The sequence below is a fragment of the Rattus norvegicus genome, chromosome 5 (genome assembly GCF_021556685.1).
Source record: "Rattus norvegicus strain SHRSP/BbbUtx chromosome 5, alternate assembly SHRSP_T2T, whole genome shotgun sequence".
Lineage (NCBI taxonomy): Eukaryota > Metazoa > Chordata > Mammalia > Rodentia > Muridae > Rattus > Rattus norvegicus.
Window position 1 is genome coordinate 64,844,464 of NC_141538.1, and position 18,922 is coordinate 64,863,385.

An 18,922-nucleotide genomic window follows, 5' to 3' on the forward strand; every position below is an offset into this window, starting at 1 on the left:
ACATACCGGCTTACTAATCCACCCTCTATTACACAAATACAAGTCTTCTCCTCAAATACAACCGTCTCAGTTGCCTCCAGTTCTAGTTTAGCTTAGTTAATATACGAGCAAATGAACATTTTTTTTTTTTTGATCTCCAAAGAACCAAAAATTACCTCTGCCTACTTCCTTTCTTTCATTTTAAATCCCTTGGGAACTCTCACTTGATAAATTTTATGTGTTGCTCTTACTGCAAAATAGGCTAGGCCTCAGGGAAGCCCCTTATGGGACTGGGCCATATAGGCTTGGTGGGGGGAGGGGGGGTACAGAATCCATTCTCAGAGATCAGATGTGAACCGAGTACCACAGAACTCTCATCGCTTGCCAGTCTTCACTTACACACCTTTACCTCCGGAGCTTTTACCATAACGTAGATAGCAGAGAATCTCTCCAACGCGTCCAAACCTCTCTTCATCCAAAACCCGAGATTGTGGGAACTGTTAAATAAGTTAGCCAGACTTGGATCAGAAGGCCTCATCATACTATCATACATAAGGAAAAAACTGAATGTACTATATTATGAACTGAAATATTTGTAACTACTGAGTTTTTTATAATAGCCATGAAAGAAACAGATCCTATTTGAACTAGAGAGAATATGTTAAGTTACAATATCTTGTAACTCCGATTTGAAAAACATAAACATACATACAGTGGCTAAGCCTTAGGCCATGTTAGTCTCAGTGTCTTTATGAGGGTTAGTGTTTTCTGCAGTTACCAAGAATGAGAATTCCTAGTAATTGTGTAAAACACTTGGGACGATACTTTTCACACAGTGAGCACGTAAGTATGAGCGATGATATAGTCTTCCACGGGCTTCTGGGATTACTGGTTGTTTGTTCTTTGCTTTATTCTGGCAAAGTGGTTTCCTATTATAACCAGAAAACAAGTTCAGTGTTGCATTCCAGCTTGTTATAGAAACTGTGCTACAGAACTACAAAAAAAAAAAAAAAAAAAATACTTCCAGCAAAATTTATTATATAAAAATTTTTATAATTTCTCATCTATACATGATTGGTGACCAGCAACTCTTACAAAAATATTTTATTGGATTCTAGTAAGACAATATGCATCTTCTGAAGATCTGCCAGGAAGAAATTCACCTGAAAAAAAAAAAAAAAAAAAAAAGATTTCCCCAGGAAACTCAGTCTTGGCTAACAAATCCACTGAGGAAATGGACACGTCAGCTCTCTGCCAGTCTGGCAAAGATCTGTTTCCTCTGCTCTGTTGTCATGTGTTCACAAGCTTCTAAGACATTTGCCAAAATTAACGTCTGCTGGATGGTTTTTGCCTTGACCCATATTCTCCCATTCATTCCAAACACAATCTCCAGCGGATAGAGTTTTCCCAGCTCTTGCACGATTTCACAATCTGGAGCCAATAGCCTGATAGGAAAGATAAGAGAAAATAAACTTAAATAAAACAGCAGCAGCTGTCCCGGCCCTCCTAAAGGGCATTCCTTTTCTAGGTGGTTGTCTATGACTATCCACAGCCCCACAGCAGCATTCCCAAAACAAGTGCTGCCACTCCTTTTCTGACGCCACCCTCCCCCAGCTGTGTATGTGGAGATGAAGTCTCAGTCTTGTAGGTCTGAGGACTCTCCTGCCTTCCCAAGTAGCTGGGACTGTAGGAATGTGCCACCTTGCCCAGCTCAATGCTCCCTTTCTTCTAAGAACATCTACTTTTTATGCATACCAGAGTCATACAGAGTCTATCTCCTACAAAAAGCCTCAGGTCATCAGTGGTGTATAACATATGAGTGTATAAAGCCTTTTTCCTCTGAACACCTTATTCCTAGATGTGAGGGTCATAGCCCGTCATCATCACCACCATCACCTACAGTGCCAACCAGAATACTGTAAGTTTACTTTTCTGTCTATGTTAGTTCCTCCCTGGTATTAAATTCAGAACTTGGAGATACTCTCTCTGAATCCAGGGTTGCTGCTCAATCAGGAACATGCTTCTTATGTGTCTCCAGGGACCTGTACGGGGTGCTTAGGCTTAAGGAGGAGCACTCGGCTCTGCCAGCTCTTGCTACTACAGACATTCCGGAACTTTGTGCAAGGGCAGGTTGCAGCTGTAGTCACGTATCTTAGAATGAGGGAAAGACCAGTCCTCACATATGTCAGTTATAAGGACAAGCAGGCCTTCTGAGAGAATAGACAGAACAGAACACAGTAAACTTGAAGCATAACGTATTAGAAAAGGCACTGGAAGGGCTGCAGCAAGGGCTGGGTGGTTAAGAGCACCCACTTTTCTAGAGGAGGGAGGTTGATTTCCAGCCCCTACGTGGTAGCTCTCAGCCATCAGTAATTCAGCTCCAGGGTATCTGATGCCCAATTCTGGCCTTCCAGGGCATGTACTAGGTACACACATATACATGCAGGCAAAACAAGTAGGCACACACACAAATAAAAAGCACTAGACCAACACTCAAACTATATAGCCAAATGGCATTTGGATTTGACATATTTACATTGAGGGGGGAACTTAATTGAGGAATTTAACATATATATTAAAACACTGACCTTTTAAAAATAGTTTGTTTATAGGGGTTTTGCTTGCATGTACATCTGCAACCACAAGTTTTTGGTGCCTGCTGAGGCATGGGGCACTGGCATCCCCTACAACTAGTTGTGATCCTCTATGTAGTTGCTGGAAATTGAACCTGGATCCTCTGGGAGAGTTGCTAGTGTTCTTAACCGCAGAGAGCCTTCTCTCTAGCCTCCTAAAATACTGACTTACTCTGAAGAAAACCAAGACATTGTAAACGAAGAATCCAAATCCTAAAGATTTATTGTTTTTCAACGAGGTATAGTTACTGGGGGAGCCCCTCCCCTTAACTGGGGAACTACAGACAGTTGTTGGCTTCTGGGGAAGGGAGCCGGTTTTCTTCTGGGGCTTAGCTGATGGTAGGCGGGTCACACTTTAGTAATAGGCCCCATATTCACAAATGTACGTGCAGCACAGATTAGACACAGTGGCTTATTTGTTTTTAAAAAGGGTACACAAACTTAGAGGACAGGAGAGGGGAGAGAGGTGGGGAAGGACTCTGGGAGGAGTTACAGGGAAGAATGGGGGAGGAAGTATGACCAACAAAATACCATTATGGAATTCTCAAAGAGTAAACGGATCCTTAAAGAAGGTGGGGCATTTAATACGCATCATAACTTACTTTCTAATTAAGCCCAAGGTCACTTTGAAGAGCAGCCCATCCTGTCCAATCACACCCATCCCATTGGCGCGTCCGCAGCTGTCAATACAGACCATTTCTGGTTCCATGTCTTTATTAGCAACCACACACTGGCCATAGATGAGATCTCCAACCTGTAAGATTAAAAGAAAAGTTCAGTTCCCTTTACCCAGACATCCTACAGATGCTGCTGCTGCTGCTGCTGGTTCTCTTCCATGGGCAGGAATGCCAGTGACCCAGTTCTCAAGCTAAGGGACTAATGATCCTTAGAATTCAGTCCTCCCTTCACACCCCATGAAATCCTCCAACCAGAAGCCATTTCAAGGCCTAAGGACAGCCTTCAAAACTGAACTGTTCAACTTGCATGTAGCTTACCTTAATTTCATATTTAACTTTATATCTACTTAACTTACATAAAATTCAGTTCTTCAGCTCATCAGCAGCCACATGTAACTAGTGGTAACTGCATCAGTCAGAGCAGATATAAAAACAAAAACAGCATCACTGGAGAATGTTCTATCAGTACTAACAATTATGTTTGTCTAGAGGAAGGAAAAACTCATGACACCCATATTCAATGGAATGTGAAAATGGGATAGCAGTAATTCAGACACTACTTCATGGAAAATTGGCTTTAAAATATTACAAAACTGAACTTTAAAATGAAGCTAAGGAAACAATAAATCTGTTCTCGTCATTCAACATTAAAAATCCTCCCTGTTGAGCTGGAGCGATGGCTCATGGGTTAGGAGTGCTTACTGCTCTTGCCGAGGACCCAGCTTTGGTTTCTAGCATCCTCATAGCAGCTCGAAACTGTTTATAACTCAGGTTTCGGGGACCTGACCTTCCTGTCTGACCTCCACAAGAAGCTGTCACACACTGGGCAGAAACATACATGTGGACAAAACACTTCCCTATGCATACTCTAAAAGTATTTTTTAAGTCCCCACTGTTGTGGGTGATTACAAAACCTGGCGGGACATAACCCCTTTCTGCCTTCCTGGAGCATGTGCTCTTGCACAGGGCAGTGAGAATGAATAAACTGAGGAACCAGATCAAGAATAAACCCAGGGCTGTGGTAAATATACAGGAAAAGAGATGATGACCTTATAGGCAGTCCCACTCAGCCTGGACCTCAAGGGTGGTGTCTCATAGGCTGAGGATACAGCTCCAAACAGAGGGACCCCATTAACAAAGACCAAGGGAAGGAAGGGAACCCAGTGACACTGTGAAGCTTAATATAGTTACGTGGAGCAACAAGCTGTGAGGGGAGACCCCAGGTGCACCATGCCAGTGGATTCCTTATAACTTAAACAATCCTTTTCTTAATAAGATTTTTTTAATAAGTCAACAAGACTGCTGCCCACTCCTGTCAAAAGGGAGCAGACACCTGACCCTGTGGAGACAAAGGGATTGACAGGCAAAGATAAAGAGAAGAACAGATAAGACTGAGCGACTAAAGACCCTCGAGAGCTGACAAAAAGCAAGAGAGAGCTCATCTCATTTGTAGCTCAGGTATTCAGAAGGATATGGCTAAACTACCCAGAAAGCCCAACCTGTCGAAACAAGACAACTCTTCTGTCAGCTCCAAGGATTTACAGCGACCATGAACAGATAACAATAGTGCCGGTGGCCCTTACATTAGGGCCATTGTCCTGGGTGGATTCGGACATGACAGGTAAGGAAGACACAGATGTAACTTGCCAACCAGGTAGAGAAGAACCAAGACTGCTAACGTGATACACAGCAATGGTTCTGGAGCTGCAGCAACCGAGAATCTAATAAACGACCTTGGAGAACTGGAGGGATAGTTGATGCTTTAAAGACAATTCAGGTAGCCCTCTGGATAGTTAAATTTCTAGGGAGTGGACATTTTTTCTTATTGTTGAAACCATCATTACCTGTACATTTGGTCTGTTTCTTTTAGTTGCCCCTTCAAATGCCAGGTAGGACAAAGAAGCTGGCTCACTCCCTCCAACATCAACTTTGAATATATCGCCAGACTTAGCGACTACTATGCCAATCACGTGGTCTCCTTTCACTGGTACATACTACAAAACAGAATAAAAGAACAATCATAAATGATACAAATACTACTATAAAATATCTTCGGCAACTTTCATCGAGGTTACCAAGGGTTGGTCTCAACCAACCCTGCCAACTACTTACTCCCCGGGTAGCTGGAACTACAAAACCGGCCCGCACCAGTAAAACTTTACACCGTCTAAATCAACAGTTGATTTGAATCAAGTTTCAAGATTTTTCGGCATCCTTTATAAGTCTGGTGGCACAAGAATCTTTACATTCAAGGAAACTCATTCCATTAGTCATTATTCCTAAGAGAAAGCTCTTATTCTATGGGAAATTTAACTCCCTGTGATTTGGACTCATTGCAACTGGGACACCAAATGGCTTTGGGTTTTTCACAAGAACTCGCGGAACCTTTCTCTCCTTTCGCCCTTCTCAGGATATGTTCCTATTGTGGTTCCTCTAAAGAAGATGCAGAGAGAGAGAGAGAGAGAGAGAGAGAGAGAGAGATCTAGAAGCCACCGCCGCTCTAGACTCGCCTTAACCTATGATCGCACTTGCAGGGATCCCACTTTGGGGGCAGCACCGCCTCTCAGACATCCGCTTACCCGCTTCTGCTGCGAGTCCACCCAATAAACGCCGCCGCCGCCGCCGCCGCCGCCGCCGCCGCTGGGCTCCTTGTGACGCAGGCGGCCACACTTAGTGACCAGCAGACGGTCCCCGCAGCGTCGCAAACCCGGGCCGCATACTATGCGCAGCCTCGGGCGCGCTCCCGCATTCAGGCGTAACGGCTGCTCCCCGGGCCCCCCAAGGCCGTCTGCGTCCTCGTGGTCCGGCAGCACCAGCTCCTCCCCAGGGAGAACCACCTGATTTAGCACCTTGTGCACTGCCCGTGCTCGGCAGCCCGCCACAGACTCAGCCCCAGCGGACACTTCAGCCATGGCAGGCATCACCATTGCAACTTCCGGTAGTCTACTTCCGCTTCCGCTTCCGCTTCCGCATCCACTACCCGTCCACCTGGGTTATCCCTTTTCGGTGGTTGTGAGATTTTTCTGAATTAGACTTTAGCTTTGGAGCTAGTCGCTTCAGCTCATGGGTACTCCTCCTCCGAGTGACTGTGTGTGTAGTTAGCGACCCACCCATCTTGTAATCTCCCCGGGTAGAGTCCATCTGTGAGCCCTCACTTCCGAGTCTCATCTTTCGACTTACAATCAAGGGACGCTGGAATTGAGTGCCACTGGGAACTGAATAGTGGCTAGTTTGGAGGCCTTACCTTTCTACTCTGCCTACAGAAAGGTGGCTCAGCTGTTTGTATGTTTGTTTGTTTGTTTGTTTGTTTGTTAAGATTTATTTTATGTGAGTACACACACATTAGAAGAGGGCATCGCCTGATCCTGTTACAGATGGTTATGAGCCACCATGTGGTTGCTGGGAATTGAACTCAGGACCAGAGGAGTCAGTGCTCTTAACTGCTGAGCCATCTCTCCAGCCCGATAGCTCAGCTTTTAACCAGAAAAAAAAATTTTTTTTCAAAATATAACTTGTTTGGTTGTTGCTACCAATTTACATTGTGTAAAATACAAAGAACAATAGTTACAGTGCCTATCTGTCGCCCTTGCTGTGCTGTTAGCTATACTTCAGATCATTTGTAGCTCAAGGTACCTACTACTTGTAACAATTTTTAGGTGTATTTCTCCCACCTTCTCCAACACACATCACACTTTTTCACCAGTATAAGTTCATCCCTACATGGCTTGGGAATATCGGTAACTCAGATCAATTCTTGCAGCTAGTTAGTTCTTTGGGAGCACACTAACGGCTATGTGAGAAACTGTTAAATCCCAAACCCACAATGCAAGAATTTAAGAACTTCCAGTTTTCTGGCTTTGGGGTTCTTATCTGTGAAACCAGCTTTTTTCTGTAGGCATCTTCAATGAGTGTTTGATTGTTCTCCAGCAGCACTGAGGGCCTTGACATTGACTGACGTCAGATTGCTCTGCTGTCAACTAAGTTTCTAAATTTTTAGGGAAGGGGCATCAAACTTCCTCCAAATCTGGCAAGTTGCTGGCAAACCATTTAATCCCTGGATATAGTAAGGACAACTGACATACAGGCAGACAGGAGAGGGGCCATGGCTAGGTAATAAGTATTGAGTTTTCAAGATGGCTAACTTCTTCCCCAACCTCCTAACTTGATACAAGCTTGGCAGCTTCAAAGAAAGGCTGCGTGGGGTTTGGAGAGGGTAGGAGGGTTCATGCTTACAGATAGTACTAGGGAAACCAGAATTGTTAACCACACAGATCTTTTTCTTCAATAGAAGAAAGTGACACCTGTTCACTTGGAAGGCTAGGGTGGAGGTTGTTGAATAACAGGTAATTTTACTGTTCTGCGAGCCAACTCTCATCTGAATCCCCCTTTTCCTGAGCATTCTCAGTCCACAGAATCAATCCATCCTTATAGGAGAGATATCATGTACTGTTGTAAAAGAGTTTGCTCTTATGATGATTAAAAACCTTTCCTCCCTAGGCTCTTATCTTGAGCGTTTTCTCAGTTGGTAGGACCCACTCTTGTGGAAGAGGTCACAGGTGCTTTTCAAAAACCTTGTACTTTGCAAGGGAGTTTTGATGTAGCCATGTCTTAAGCTTTGTGGTGACAGTTGTTACAAAGAAACATTTTTTTGAAAGTTTTACTGTTTAAATGTGAAGAAAAAAAAAAACAAATAAAAATAAACTGCTCAAATCAGACTCCAGAAGTTTGAACAAGCCCAGCTAAATCATAGAGAACCCAGTTTCCTTCTTACATTCTGTGGATCTCTCGGCTGGAAGCTGCTGCTGCTGTACTGGTTCAAAATGTTCAAGGCCCGCACTGGACATGTCACACAACACTTCTGGCTTCATCCACCATCCAAGCTTTATTCAAATTGACCAACCCTAAATTAGGGGAGGAAGACTCTTCAAAGCCTTTAGAACCTCCAGCCCTCCAGAAAAGATCGAATTTTGGGGCTGAGTCCCCTTTTTATTTTGAAGAAGGTCTTCTTCTTGGTGTGCCTGTTTGTTTCCTTATCCTTAATAAACACCTTTCTTCAACTGCTACTTATGTCTTCCACGTTTGAGATGTTTCTGCTCCCACATTAGGAGCTCCATATTTTTAGGCTCAATATATTTTTTTCCTTTTAATTCTTTTAACTGGCAGAGAAAATGAACCTGATCAAGCTCCCTAGATTGCATCGCTTGGTTAGTGTCTTAGTCAAGGTTTCTACTCCTGCACAAAACATCATGACCAAGAAGCAAGTTGGGGAGGAAAGGGTTTATTCAGCTTTCCTGAATACTGTCCACATTGCTGTTCATCACCAAAGGAAGTCAGGTCTGGAACTCAAGCAGGTCAGGAAACAGGAGCTGATGCAGAGGCCATGGAGGGATGTTAGTTACTGGCTTGCTTCCCCTGGCTTGTTCAGCTTGCTCTCTTATAGAACCCAAGACCACCAGCCCAGGGACTGCACCACCCACAATGGGCTGGGTCCTCCCCTGTTGATCACTAGTTGAAAAAATGCCTTACAGTTGAATCTCATGGAGGCATTTCCTCAACGGAGGCTCCTTTCTCAAGTTGACACACAAAACCAGCCAGTACAATTGACCCCTTGTCAACTTGACACACAAACACATCACTGTTAAGTCTCAACTCTTACTTTCTAATTTATCCCCAAGATCAAATAACTTTAAAAGTCCCACAGTCTTTACAAATTCTTACATATTAAAATCTATCCCTTTCAATCCCTTTAAAAATAATCCAATTTCATTTAAAATTCCAAGTCTTTTTACAATTCAAAGTCTCTTAATTGGGGGTTCTACTAAAACACTTTCTAACTTATAGAGGGGAAAATATCAGGGCACAGTCACAAAAAAAAAATCAAATTCTAACCTGTCAGAGCCTCCTGGGTCCCCTGCAGTGTTTGACCCCTGCTGAGCCCTGCTGATGCATGTAGAAGGCTTTTGCTCCTAACAAAGGAACGCCCTGGCCTGGTAGCAACACACCCTGGTGTACACCTGGGCGATGGTGCATTCGTGCCTGTCTTTTATTCTCAATCTTATTCCTGGGATTTAGGCTGGTCTTCCTGGATTTCTCCCCAGTAAATTTGGGGCACGTATTCAGTCTTTTGTTACTGTAGCCTTAAGCCGGGTTTTCCCACTGTGCTTCCTAAGATTTTTCCACCTGGTCAACTTGGGGTATATATTCAGTGAATAAAACTACAGAATTGGCATTATTTCTCAACATGAATGACCTGTATGTGTGTGTTTTTTAATCCCGCAGGCTTACACCTGGTTCTCAGTGTCATGTCGGTGTGGGCATCGACACTAACCATCCAATGTCTGGGATTCACCCACGAGATCTTCTGAGCCCCCAAGAGCTTATGTCACTTCTGCAGCTCTGCCCTTTGTAGCACACACCTTGCCTTCTAGGCTCCAGCTGCCTGTTCTCCACTGCTGCTGCTATTTTTGGTGGTCATCTCATGGTAGTGGTATCTCCAATACACTGGTATCTTCTGCTCAACCAGGCTTCACCAATAGCCTCTCATAGGCACTCTTCATGGTACCAAGCCTCAACTCCTTTGCATGACTCCTTCAGTCCTGGGCCATCAATTGCAACTGAGGGTGCACCTTCACCAGTGGCCTTCCATGGCCTCTCACAGTGCCCAGCCTTAGCTGCTCCTCATGCTTTCAAAACCAGTACCACCTGGGTCACTCTTACACAATACCAAGTCCAGCCACAGCACAAGGTACAACCTTGGCTATCTCTGGAACACAGACTCTTTGTGCTCTCAGAAAGCACTTCCCAGAAGATTTCATCTCAATGATGCTGGTCACTTCTTAATCACCACTAATTTCTTAGCTCTAGCTGACCAGCATCATAGTCCCAGTAATATAAAGGTTTCCCTGTAGTAGTTCTGGTATCTTGTTAATCACAGCTGATACTTCAGCCCCAGCTAACCAAAACCACAGAATCTTCACAATAATCAAACAACATGGCCCTGATAAGAGTCTTTAATCTTCCCTCTGAAATTTCATAAGCCAGGCCTCCATCTTCTGCACTGTTCTCAACATTATCTTCCAACTTCCCACAGAATATCCCACAGAGCTCTTAACATCCCAATAGCTCTTCTAGCTCAAAGATCCAAAGTTCTTCTGCAGTCCTCCCCAAAACATGGTCAGTTGTCACAGGAATACCCCACTCCTGGTACCAATTTGTCTTAGTCAGGGTTTCTACTCCTGCACAAAACATCATGACAAAGAAGCAAGTTGGGGAGGAAAGAGTTTATTCAGCTTTCCTGAATACTGTCCACATTGCTGTTCATCACCAAAGGAAGTCAGGTCTGGAACTCAAGCAGGTCAGGAAGCAGAAGCTGATGCAGAGGCCATGGAGAGATGTTACTTACTGGCTTGCTTCCCCTGGCTTGTTCAGCTTGCTCTTTTATAGAAACCAAGGCTATCGGCCCAGGGATGCCACCACCCACAGTGGGCTGGGTCCCCCCCCCCTTGATCACTAGTTGAAAAAATGCCTTACAGCTGGGTCTCATGGAGGCATTTCCTCAACCAAGGCTCCTTTCTCTGTGATAACTTCAGTGTGTGTCAAGTTGACACACAAAACCAGCCAGTACAGTTAATCTCTCACAGAGGTAGTTGTTCTCCAGGCAATGGTAAATTACGCTTCTTTATAATCCAGCTCTCAAAAAAATAGGTATTCTGTGACTTAACAACCAGGCCCACTTTGATTCAGTGGCTTAATGCTATACCTTTTAGTGTATTCAGTGACTTCAGGCCTCTGAAAGGCTGAGAGGGAGAATGAACATTGTTCCCAAGACTGGCCCTCAGACCTACCCTTGGGAGTTTCCCAAGGAAATAGAATACAAAATCTAGGGCAGGAGCCATACCAGGTGAACTTCTTTTAGCAAGGAGGCAAGAGGCAGCCCACCTTGCTCCCCATGGATTCAGAAAACAAAGAAGGCTAAATCTTGGAGACTCAAGGCCAGAAAAGATGGGCCCTGGCAAGCACCATCCCCGGGACATGCCCTGAGGACCTTGAGCTGGAACGCTTGTGGAATGTTCAGTGCCACATTTGTGCTTCGACTCCTCGGGTTCAGGTGAATGGTAGCACGCCTGTATGCAGTGAGGAGCCTGGCTCGAAGCAGCCTAGCTCACAACCTCCTCAGGACTTCAGCAACACAAGAGAAACTCTGGATTCAGGAATGGTGATAGTCATGAAGTTCTGAAACAACAGGACCACCATTTTAATGGTGGTGTAAATGGCTGTGGCCATTGGAGAATAAGGACACTAGAAGACAGTGCAGGCCATGTGAGTACCTCATTCTCTGTCTGGCACGTGCAACTTTCCCCTGAATTGCCCAGGAAGTCTCAGCTTCTGTAATGAGAGTTCGCAGTGGAAGCCATTTTGGTGTTTGAGTACCACAGGTCTTTATCCCTGATCAGCTGACCTAGTGTTACCACCCTGAAAAGCTGGATCTTTTTTTTTTTTTTTTGGTTCTTTTTTTCAAAGCTGGGGACCGAACCCAGGGCCTTGCGCTTCCTAGGTAAGCGCCCTACCACTGAGCTAAATCCCCAGCCCCGAAAAGCTGGATCTTAACTGAAGCCTTCCAAACCTTTCCTAGACGTCTCAGTTTCTCTGTACCACCCCCACTCTCCTTCCTCCCCCAATACCCCATGTCTGTCTCTATCCCTGTCTCTGTCTCTCTGTGTGTGTCTCTCTCTCTGTCTCTCTCTTTCTCTTACATATATTTGTGGAGGTGCTCACTGGTAGATGTTGGAATTGTTATTTTGCATCTACCACATTAGTGCCTTGGGTAGAACTCAGGTTTTCAGGTGTGGCCGCATTACTTTCTTGTGATGTTTCAAGCAAAAGGAACGAACGCTCAATGTTGGGGACAGTTGTCCTCCCTCATGTTTAAGGGGCCTCATGCATATCTGTTACAGCACCACAAAAAAATAATAATTTCAGGAAAATCAGAGTGGTACAAGGTTAAGTGTACTGTATTAACCACAAAACCAACATGCACTTGCAAAGACTCAGGTGAGAATAGTAGTTACATAGCCGATCTAGGCATTGTCGAGGCCACTTAGTCTGTGAGTTAAATGATAGAAAAAGTATGTCCCGGCATATTCCTTCTTCTGTCTTCAAAGAAGATACTATTTTAGATATGCCCTTCAGGATTGTGGCTGTAGAAGTATTAGGGATACAATGTTCACCAAAACTATCTTTACTTACTGTCTTAATTAGGGTTTGTTTGTTTATTTGCTGTGAACAGACACCATGACCAAGGCAACTCTTATAAGGCAAACATTTAATCAGGGCTGTCATACAGTCTCAGAGGTTTTGTCCATTCTCATCACATCATGGAAGCAAGGCAGCCTGCAGGCAGATGTGGTGCTGAAGAAAGAGCCAGAAATTATACATCTTGATCTGCAGGAAGCTGGAGACTGTGTCACACTGAGCGTAGCTTGACCATATATAAGATTTCAAAGCCCGCCTCCACAGTGACACACTTCCTCCAACAAGGCCACACCTCTTAATAGTGCCACTCCCTATAGTCCAAGCATTCAAACAGGAGTCTCTTGGGGCCATTCCTGTTCAAACCCTTACACATAGATCACATAGGACATAGTTCATTAGCAACCTTTGGTTTGCTTTTTAAGTTTTCAATGTGTGTGTTTGTGTCTGTTCATGTATGTCGGTGCAGGTGCATGTGGAGGCCAGAGGGGGCATCTGAATCCCCTGGAGCTGGAACTACACAGGAGGTTAATTACCCAGAGCAGGTGCTGGGAATCAAACTCAGAAGGACCTTGCAAGAACTGCAAGCTCTTTTTACTGCTAAGCCATTTCTCTAGCCACTCATTTTTAACAATCCCATTTGTGATTCTCAAAAAGCACAGATCTGGTTGCAGCTCATCAGGTCGGCCATGTTGCGAATTCTTGGGTGTCATCTGGAGAGCATCAGAACATAACCACGAGTCTTTCCTTCCCCATACCCCCTTTCTCTCCTGCCTTAGGCTTTCTCTTCTTCACCCCATCTTTTCCTCTCTCCTGTCAGACACTATGATTTGCTCTGAAAAGGGTATTGAGTAAGGCGGTCAAGCTGAACCTTGGTCTCTGCCCTAGGAGAAGTCATTGACTCCATGGGAAGATACTCAGCACATGATGCCAGTAGCAGCGATAAAAGGAATTTTCCCTGGGTCCCTTCCTAGTCCAGAGGAAGGTGGGAGGTGCTTAGCAAGCACCATGTTTCCTACAAGTGGTAACTTTTAGAACAGACCTTTGATGTTTTAGTATAATGGTTTCTAAAATTAAGAAAAGTACACAACGACAGCAAAAAAAGCACACGAAGGTGGTGTTAATATTTTTATTTCAAGTACAGGATTCAATCTGTAATTGCCCACAGTTATCACAAAAGAGACTAGTTGCTACATGGATTTTTTTTTTAATCACACAAAAAGTCTTCTCAAATGTAAGGCTTACAGAAATATTAAGTAAGTTTGTAGTTCCATAAAATATTATATGACTTTTCCCTTTTCATTCCCCAAATTTGAACCTGTTATCAGCTTTTAATAGATTCTTTTTTTGGGGGGGGGGTTCTTTTTTTCAGAGCTGGGGACCGAACCCAGGGCCTTGCGCTTCCTAGGCAAGCGCTCTACCACTGAGCTAAATCCCCAACCCCTTAACAGATTCTTATTTGGAATGGCATTCAGGTTTGGTCCTCCTGTACTATAATACAAAACTAATATCAAACACCCCAATTACATGATTTTCTTGTTTCCAACAGATGTGCCATTTGTGTTTCTAAAGCAAGGACACATCTCTCTAGCTTATATTCTCATTTTGTAACACATGTGTATTACATGCCTCACATGTATGTCCCTTCAAAGACAATAGCAAAAAGTAGCAAGACTCTACATCCAAGACTGTGGTGATGCAAACAAGAATGGCCCCTGTAGGCTCATATATGCATGCTTCGTCCTCACTTCATGAACTGCTTGGAAAGTTTAGAAGATGTGGCCTTATTGGAGAATGTAGGTTACAGGGGGTGTGCTTTGAGGTTTCAAAAGCCTGTGCAAGGCTAAGTGTGTGTGTGTGTGTTGTGTGTTGTGTGTGTGTGTGTCCCCATTTCTCTCTGTCTGCTAAGAATCCAGGATGTAAACCTCTGTAGTGGTTTGAATATAGTTGGCCCATGGAAAGAGACAGTATTACAAGGTGTAGCCTTGTTGGAGGAATTGTGTCACTGTGTAGGCAGGCTTTGAGGTCTCCTAATACTCCAGTACAAAAGAGAGCCCCCTCCTGGCTGCCTGCAGAAGAGTCTACTGCTACTGCCTTTGGATCAAGATGTAGAACTCTCTCCTCTTCCAGCCCCACCTCTACATAGATGCTGCCATGCTTCCTGCCGTGATGATAGCAGACTGAACCTCTGAAACTGTAAGCCAGCCCCAATTAAATGTTGCCCCTTATAAGAGTTATCTTGGTCATGGTGTCTCTTTACAGCAATGGAAACCCTAGCTAACTGTAGTGTGTAGTTTTAAAAAAAACAATCCATGCGATCGTTGGTCTTGCCCATCCCCCTGGTTCCGGAGGCTAGCTTGCAGCCAAGCTGCTCACACTTCCCAGGCCAAACACCTGCTGTGGCTAGCCTGCAGAAAGCCAGCTACCGTTCACTCAGATCCTCTTAACCCCTTAAAATGATAACACTAGAGACTTGTAATAACCAGCCAGATTTGTAACGGTAAATCTCCAACCCCAAAATGCCTGCACAAAGAACACAAAACTCCATGATATATATACAAGCTACACACCTAGATTGGCAAATGCACCCTACACTCTTTATTGCCCCTAGCTACTTGTGGCTTCTCCAGACCACCTGAGTCAGCGCTATCTTCTTTTGGTTCCAGCTTCTCTCTCTCTCTCTCTCTCTCTCTCTCTCTCTCTCTCTCCTTCCTCTTTCTCCTCTCTAAAACTTTCAGCTCTACACCCTCCTTCCACTGCCCAATCACAGACTCTAGCCTTATCTGACCAATTAAGATTTCACCTGACCGGGGTTGGGGATTTAGCTCAGTGGTAGAGGGCTTGCCTAGCAAGCTCAAGGCCCTGGGTTTGGTCCCCAGCTCCGAAAAAAAGAAAAAAGATTTCACCTGACCTCACCTGAGTATGAGCACCCCTTTTGAGGGAGCAGAAAAAAACAGCAATCCACAACAACTTAGTCGGAAATTGTTACCAGGGACTAGGGTATTCCTGTGATAGACTTGACCATGTTTTTGTTTGAAGGAATGTGGATTTTGGGACTTCGGATTTGGAAAGCCATGGAATAATTTAAGTATGACTTAATGGGCCATCCCAGTAGGAATATAAAATACGTTGGTGCTGAGGGTGATTTTTTAACTCTGGCAATCATTCTTGTGATGTTTTGGTGAGTAATGTTGCTGCTTTTTGCCCTTGTCTGAAGAGTCTGGCTAAGGCTAAGGTAAAGAGATTTATAATAACTGCATTGACAAAGGTATTGTCCTCTGGCTTACTCTCTTGAAGCATGTTTTGATCAAGCATAGCAAGCTTAGAAAGGAAAAATACAAAATGGTTCAGAGTAAAGGGGCACAGGAAGTGGGATGAAGTTAAATCCAGTGTTTGAGTATTAAGGACTTGTTAAATGAAATTAAGGGAGTGATGACCTCAGGGCAAGATCTCACCCAGCTAAACTCATGCATTTGCTGTTGTACGAGGGAGAGTTGTATGTTAGGTGTTTTTATAACGTGAATATTGTTTTCATTTGGACACAAGGAGGTATGATTGTGTGTCAGATTGACAGGGGATAGATTGTAATGGCTAGTCTCAATTTTCAACCCGATTAAAATCTATAATGAAAAGCTTAGGTACAGGCTTGGTGGCACACACCTTTAATCTCAGGAGACAGAAGCAAGCAGATCTCTGAGATCAAGGTCAATCTACAGAGCAATTTCCAGGCCAAGCTTAGAAAATGAAGACGTTGAAAAAAAAAGAAAGCTGATGATAATGTAATAGAACAAGAGGGTATGATCTAGTTCCAACAGGCAGCAAAATTTAGCAGTCAAGTGGGACAATTGTGCTGGTTAACTGAGCTAAGAAATTAACAGTAATTAAGAAGAGACCAGCATCACTGAGGTGAAATCTTCTGAGAAATGTTTTCTGGGAGCACAAAGAAGCTGTGTTCCAGAGATAGGCAAGGTTGTATCTCATGCCTCAGTTGGACTTGATAATGTGTAAGAATCACCCAGGTTGTATTGGGTTTAAAGGCATGAAGGGGTCATGGAGAGCAGTTGAGGTTTGGCACTGAGAGGCCAGGGAAGGCACTGGTAAAGGTGTAGCCTCAGTTGCAGTTGACAGCCAAGGACTGAAGGGGTCATGCAAAGGAGTTGAGGCTTGGCACCATGAAGAGAGCCCATGAGATGCCATTGGGGAAGCAGAAGGCCTCAGCATATTGGAGATGGACGTACCATGGGATGCCCACCAAGAACAGCAGCAGTAGTGGAATGGAGCCTAGACTGCTACAGAGGGCAGAGCTAGAGAAGTGACCCAAGCCCTTGGAGGAGCCCAGAAGATCATCTATGAATTCCAGACACTGAAACAAATAGTTGTGAAGTTGAAGTTGCCTTGGAGACCCGAAGATGTGAGAGATGCCAGAGACATGGGACACCTGTTGAGGAAAGCTGCTAACAGAGAGTAGAACCAACCCAATAGAAAGAATTGTGTTGTGGTCATCACAGCTGAAAGGAGTTGGGTATCATATGCAGAGTTTGGAGTTTGCCCAGCTGGTTTTTGTCTTGCTTTGGCCCAGTATTTCCTCACTAAGATGTTTGGAACAGTAATGTATATCCTGTGCCATGATATGTTGGGAAGTATGTGTGCTGCTGTAAAATTAAAATAAAGGCTTCTTTTATCCTGCACTAGGTCCGGCACTGTAGTGCCCCAAGACCGGTTAGAATATCTTCATCTCAGTCAACAAAGCGTCTCGCCTGCTTTGCTCCATCCCATATCACACTGCTGATGGCTACTCTCTGAGTATAGCAATAATCTCTCTACCCATCTAGTTCCCAAGGCAGGGAGGGATGGGGAGAAAGGACAGGGAAGTGGGCAAGAGCAAAGAAGAACAAAGAGAAAGCAAGAGAGCCACATATACTCTTGAATTCAATTAAGTCACCACATGAAAGAACACACAATAACCTCTGATCCAATTGATAAGATATAATTGCCCACCTAGACACACAAAGCCCTGGACACATCCATCCCTTAAGAATATTCGTAACTGGGGCTGGGGATTTAGCTCAGTGGTAGAGCCCTTACCTAGGAAGCACAAGGCCCTGGGTTCGGTCCCCAGCTCCGAAAAAAAAAAAAAAAGAACCAAAAAAAAAAAAAAAAAAAAAAAAAAGAATATTCGTAACAACCTGTAAATGTGCAGAGAGGAATCTTAACATCCACCTCCATGTTCTCTCGGTTGCTACTCCTCTCCTCTCACTCCAGTCTCCTCCTCCTCCTCTAAATTTTTTCTCCCACCCATCCTTCCTTTTCGTCCAATGACAGGCCTCGTTCTATCCTGTGCCTGTCTTCACCTGCATAATGACATCATCCTACATATGTGATCTGCTTTTTTTTTTATTTTACAGAGATTACAGTTAAGAGACTCCATTAATCTCAGACTTTGAACTTTGGACTTTTAACATTGTTGAGACTAAACACTGTTCTAGACTATGGGACTTTTGAAGTTGAACTAAATGTATTTTGCATTACACTATGGCTAGGTATGGCCTCCATAGACCCATATGTTTGAACAAGCCTGTGGGGACCAGGGAGTGGAATATGGTGATTTGAATATGCTTGGTCCATAGAACATGGCTCTTTGATGAGGTGTGGCCTTGTTGGAAGAAGTGCATCACTGTAGGGGTGGGCTTTGAGGTCCTATATTCAAGCTCTGCCCAGTGTGGGAAGAGTTTTCCTGGCTGCCTTTGGATCAAGATGAAGAACTTTCAGCTCCTCCTGCACCATGCCTGCCTGGATGCCGCCATGCTTCCTGCCTTGATGATAATGGACTGACCCTCCTAATCTGTACGCTAGCCCCAATTAAATGTTGTCATTTATAAGAGTCGCCTTAGTCTGAATAGAGAGATGGCCCAGCAGTTAAGAGCACTGACTGCTCTCCCAGAGGTCCTGAGTTCAAATCCCAGCAACCACATGGTGGCTCACAACCATCTGTAATGGGATCCGATGCCCTCTTCTGGTGTGTCTGAAGACAGTTATAGTGTACTTATATATAATAAATAAATAAATCTTATAAAAAACCCCACAAGTCCAATGTGGGAACAAGGATTCAAGAACAATATAAGGAAATCAATTACATTTTTGTACACTTGAAACAAACACCGCAGCATAGTGATTTAGAAGTCAGCCCGGGCTATATGAGGCCCTGTCTAGAAAAATAAAAGGAAAGAAATGGCCCATAGATGAGGTTTGGAAATGATCCCAGTAAGAGCAACATCAAAGGAACCAAGCACTGAAGAACAAATGTAACAATAAGCTGCCAGCTGGGCTGTTCCTGTAGAAAGGGGGCACGCACTTGCGGGCACAGAGCCAGTGTTGTGGTTTCCC

At 44.2% G+C, this 18,922-nt stretch overlaps 1 protein-coding gene across 1 annotated transcript; it reads right to left on the reverse strand.

The window, feature by feature from the left end:
* Positions 1 to 997: 997 nt before the first annotated feature.
* Positions 998 to 6,224, reverse strand: Exosc3 (exosome component 3). Its single transcript, NM_001107936.2, is given in 4 exon segments — positions 998 to 1,424; positions 3,215 to 3,366; positions 5,134 to 5,283; positions 5,869 to 6,224. Coding segments are annotated over 4 exon segments (837 nt in total). The 5' UTR covers positions 6,202 to 6,224; the 3' UTR covers positions 998 to 1,222.
* Between the last annotated feature and the right edge of the window lie 12,698 nt (positions 6,225 to 18,922).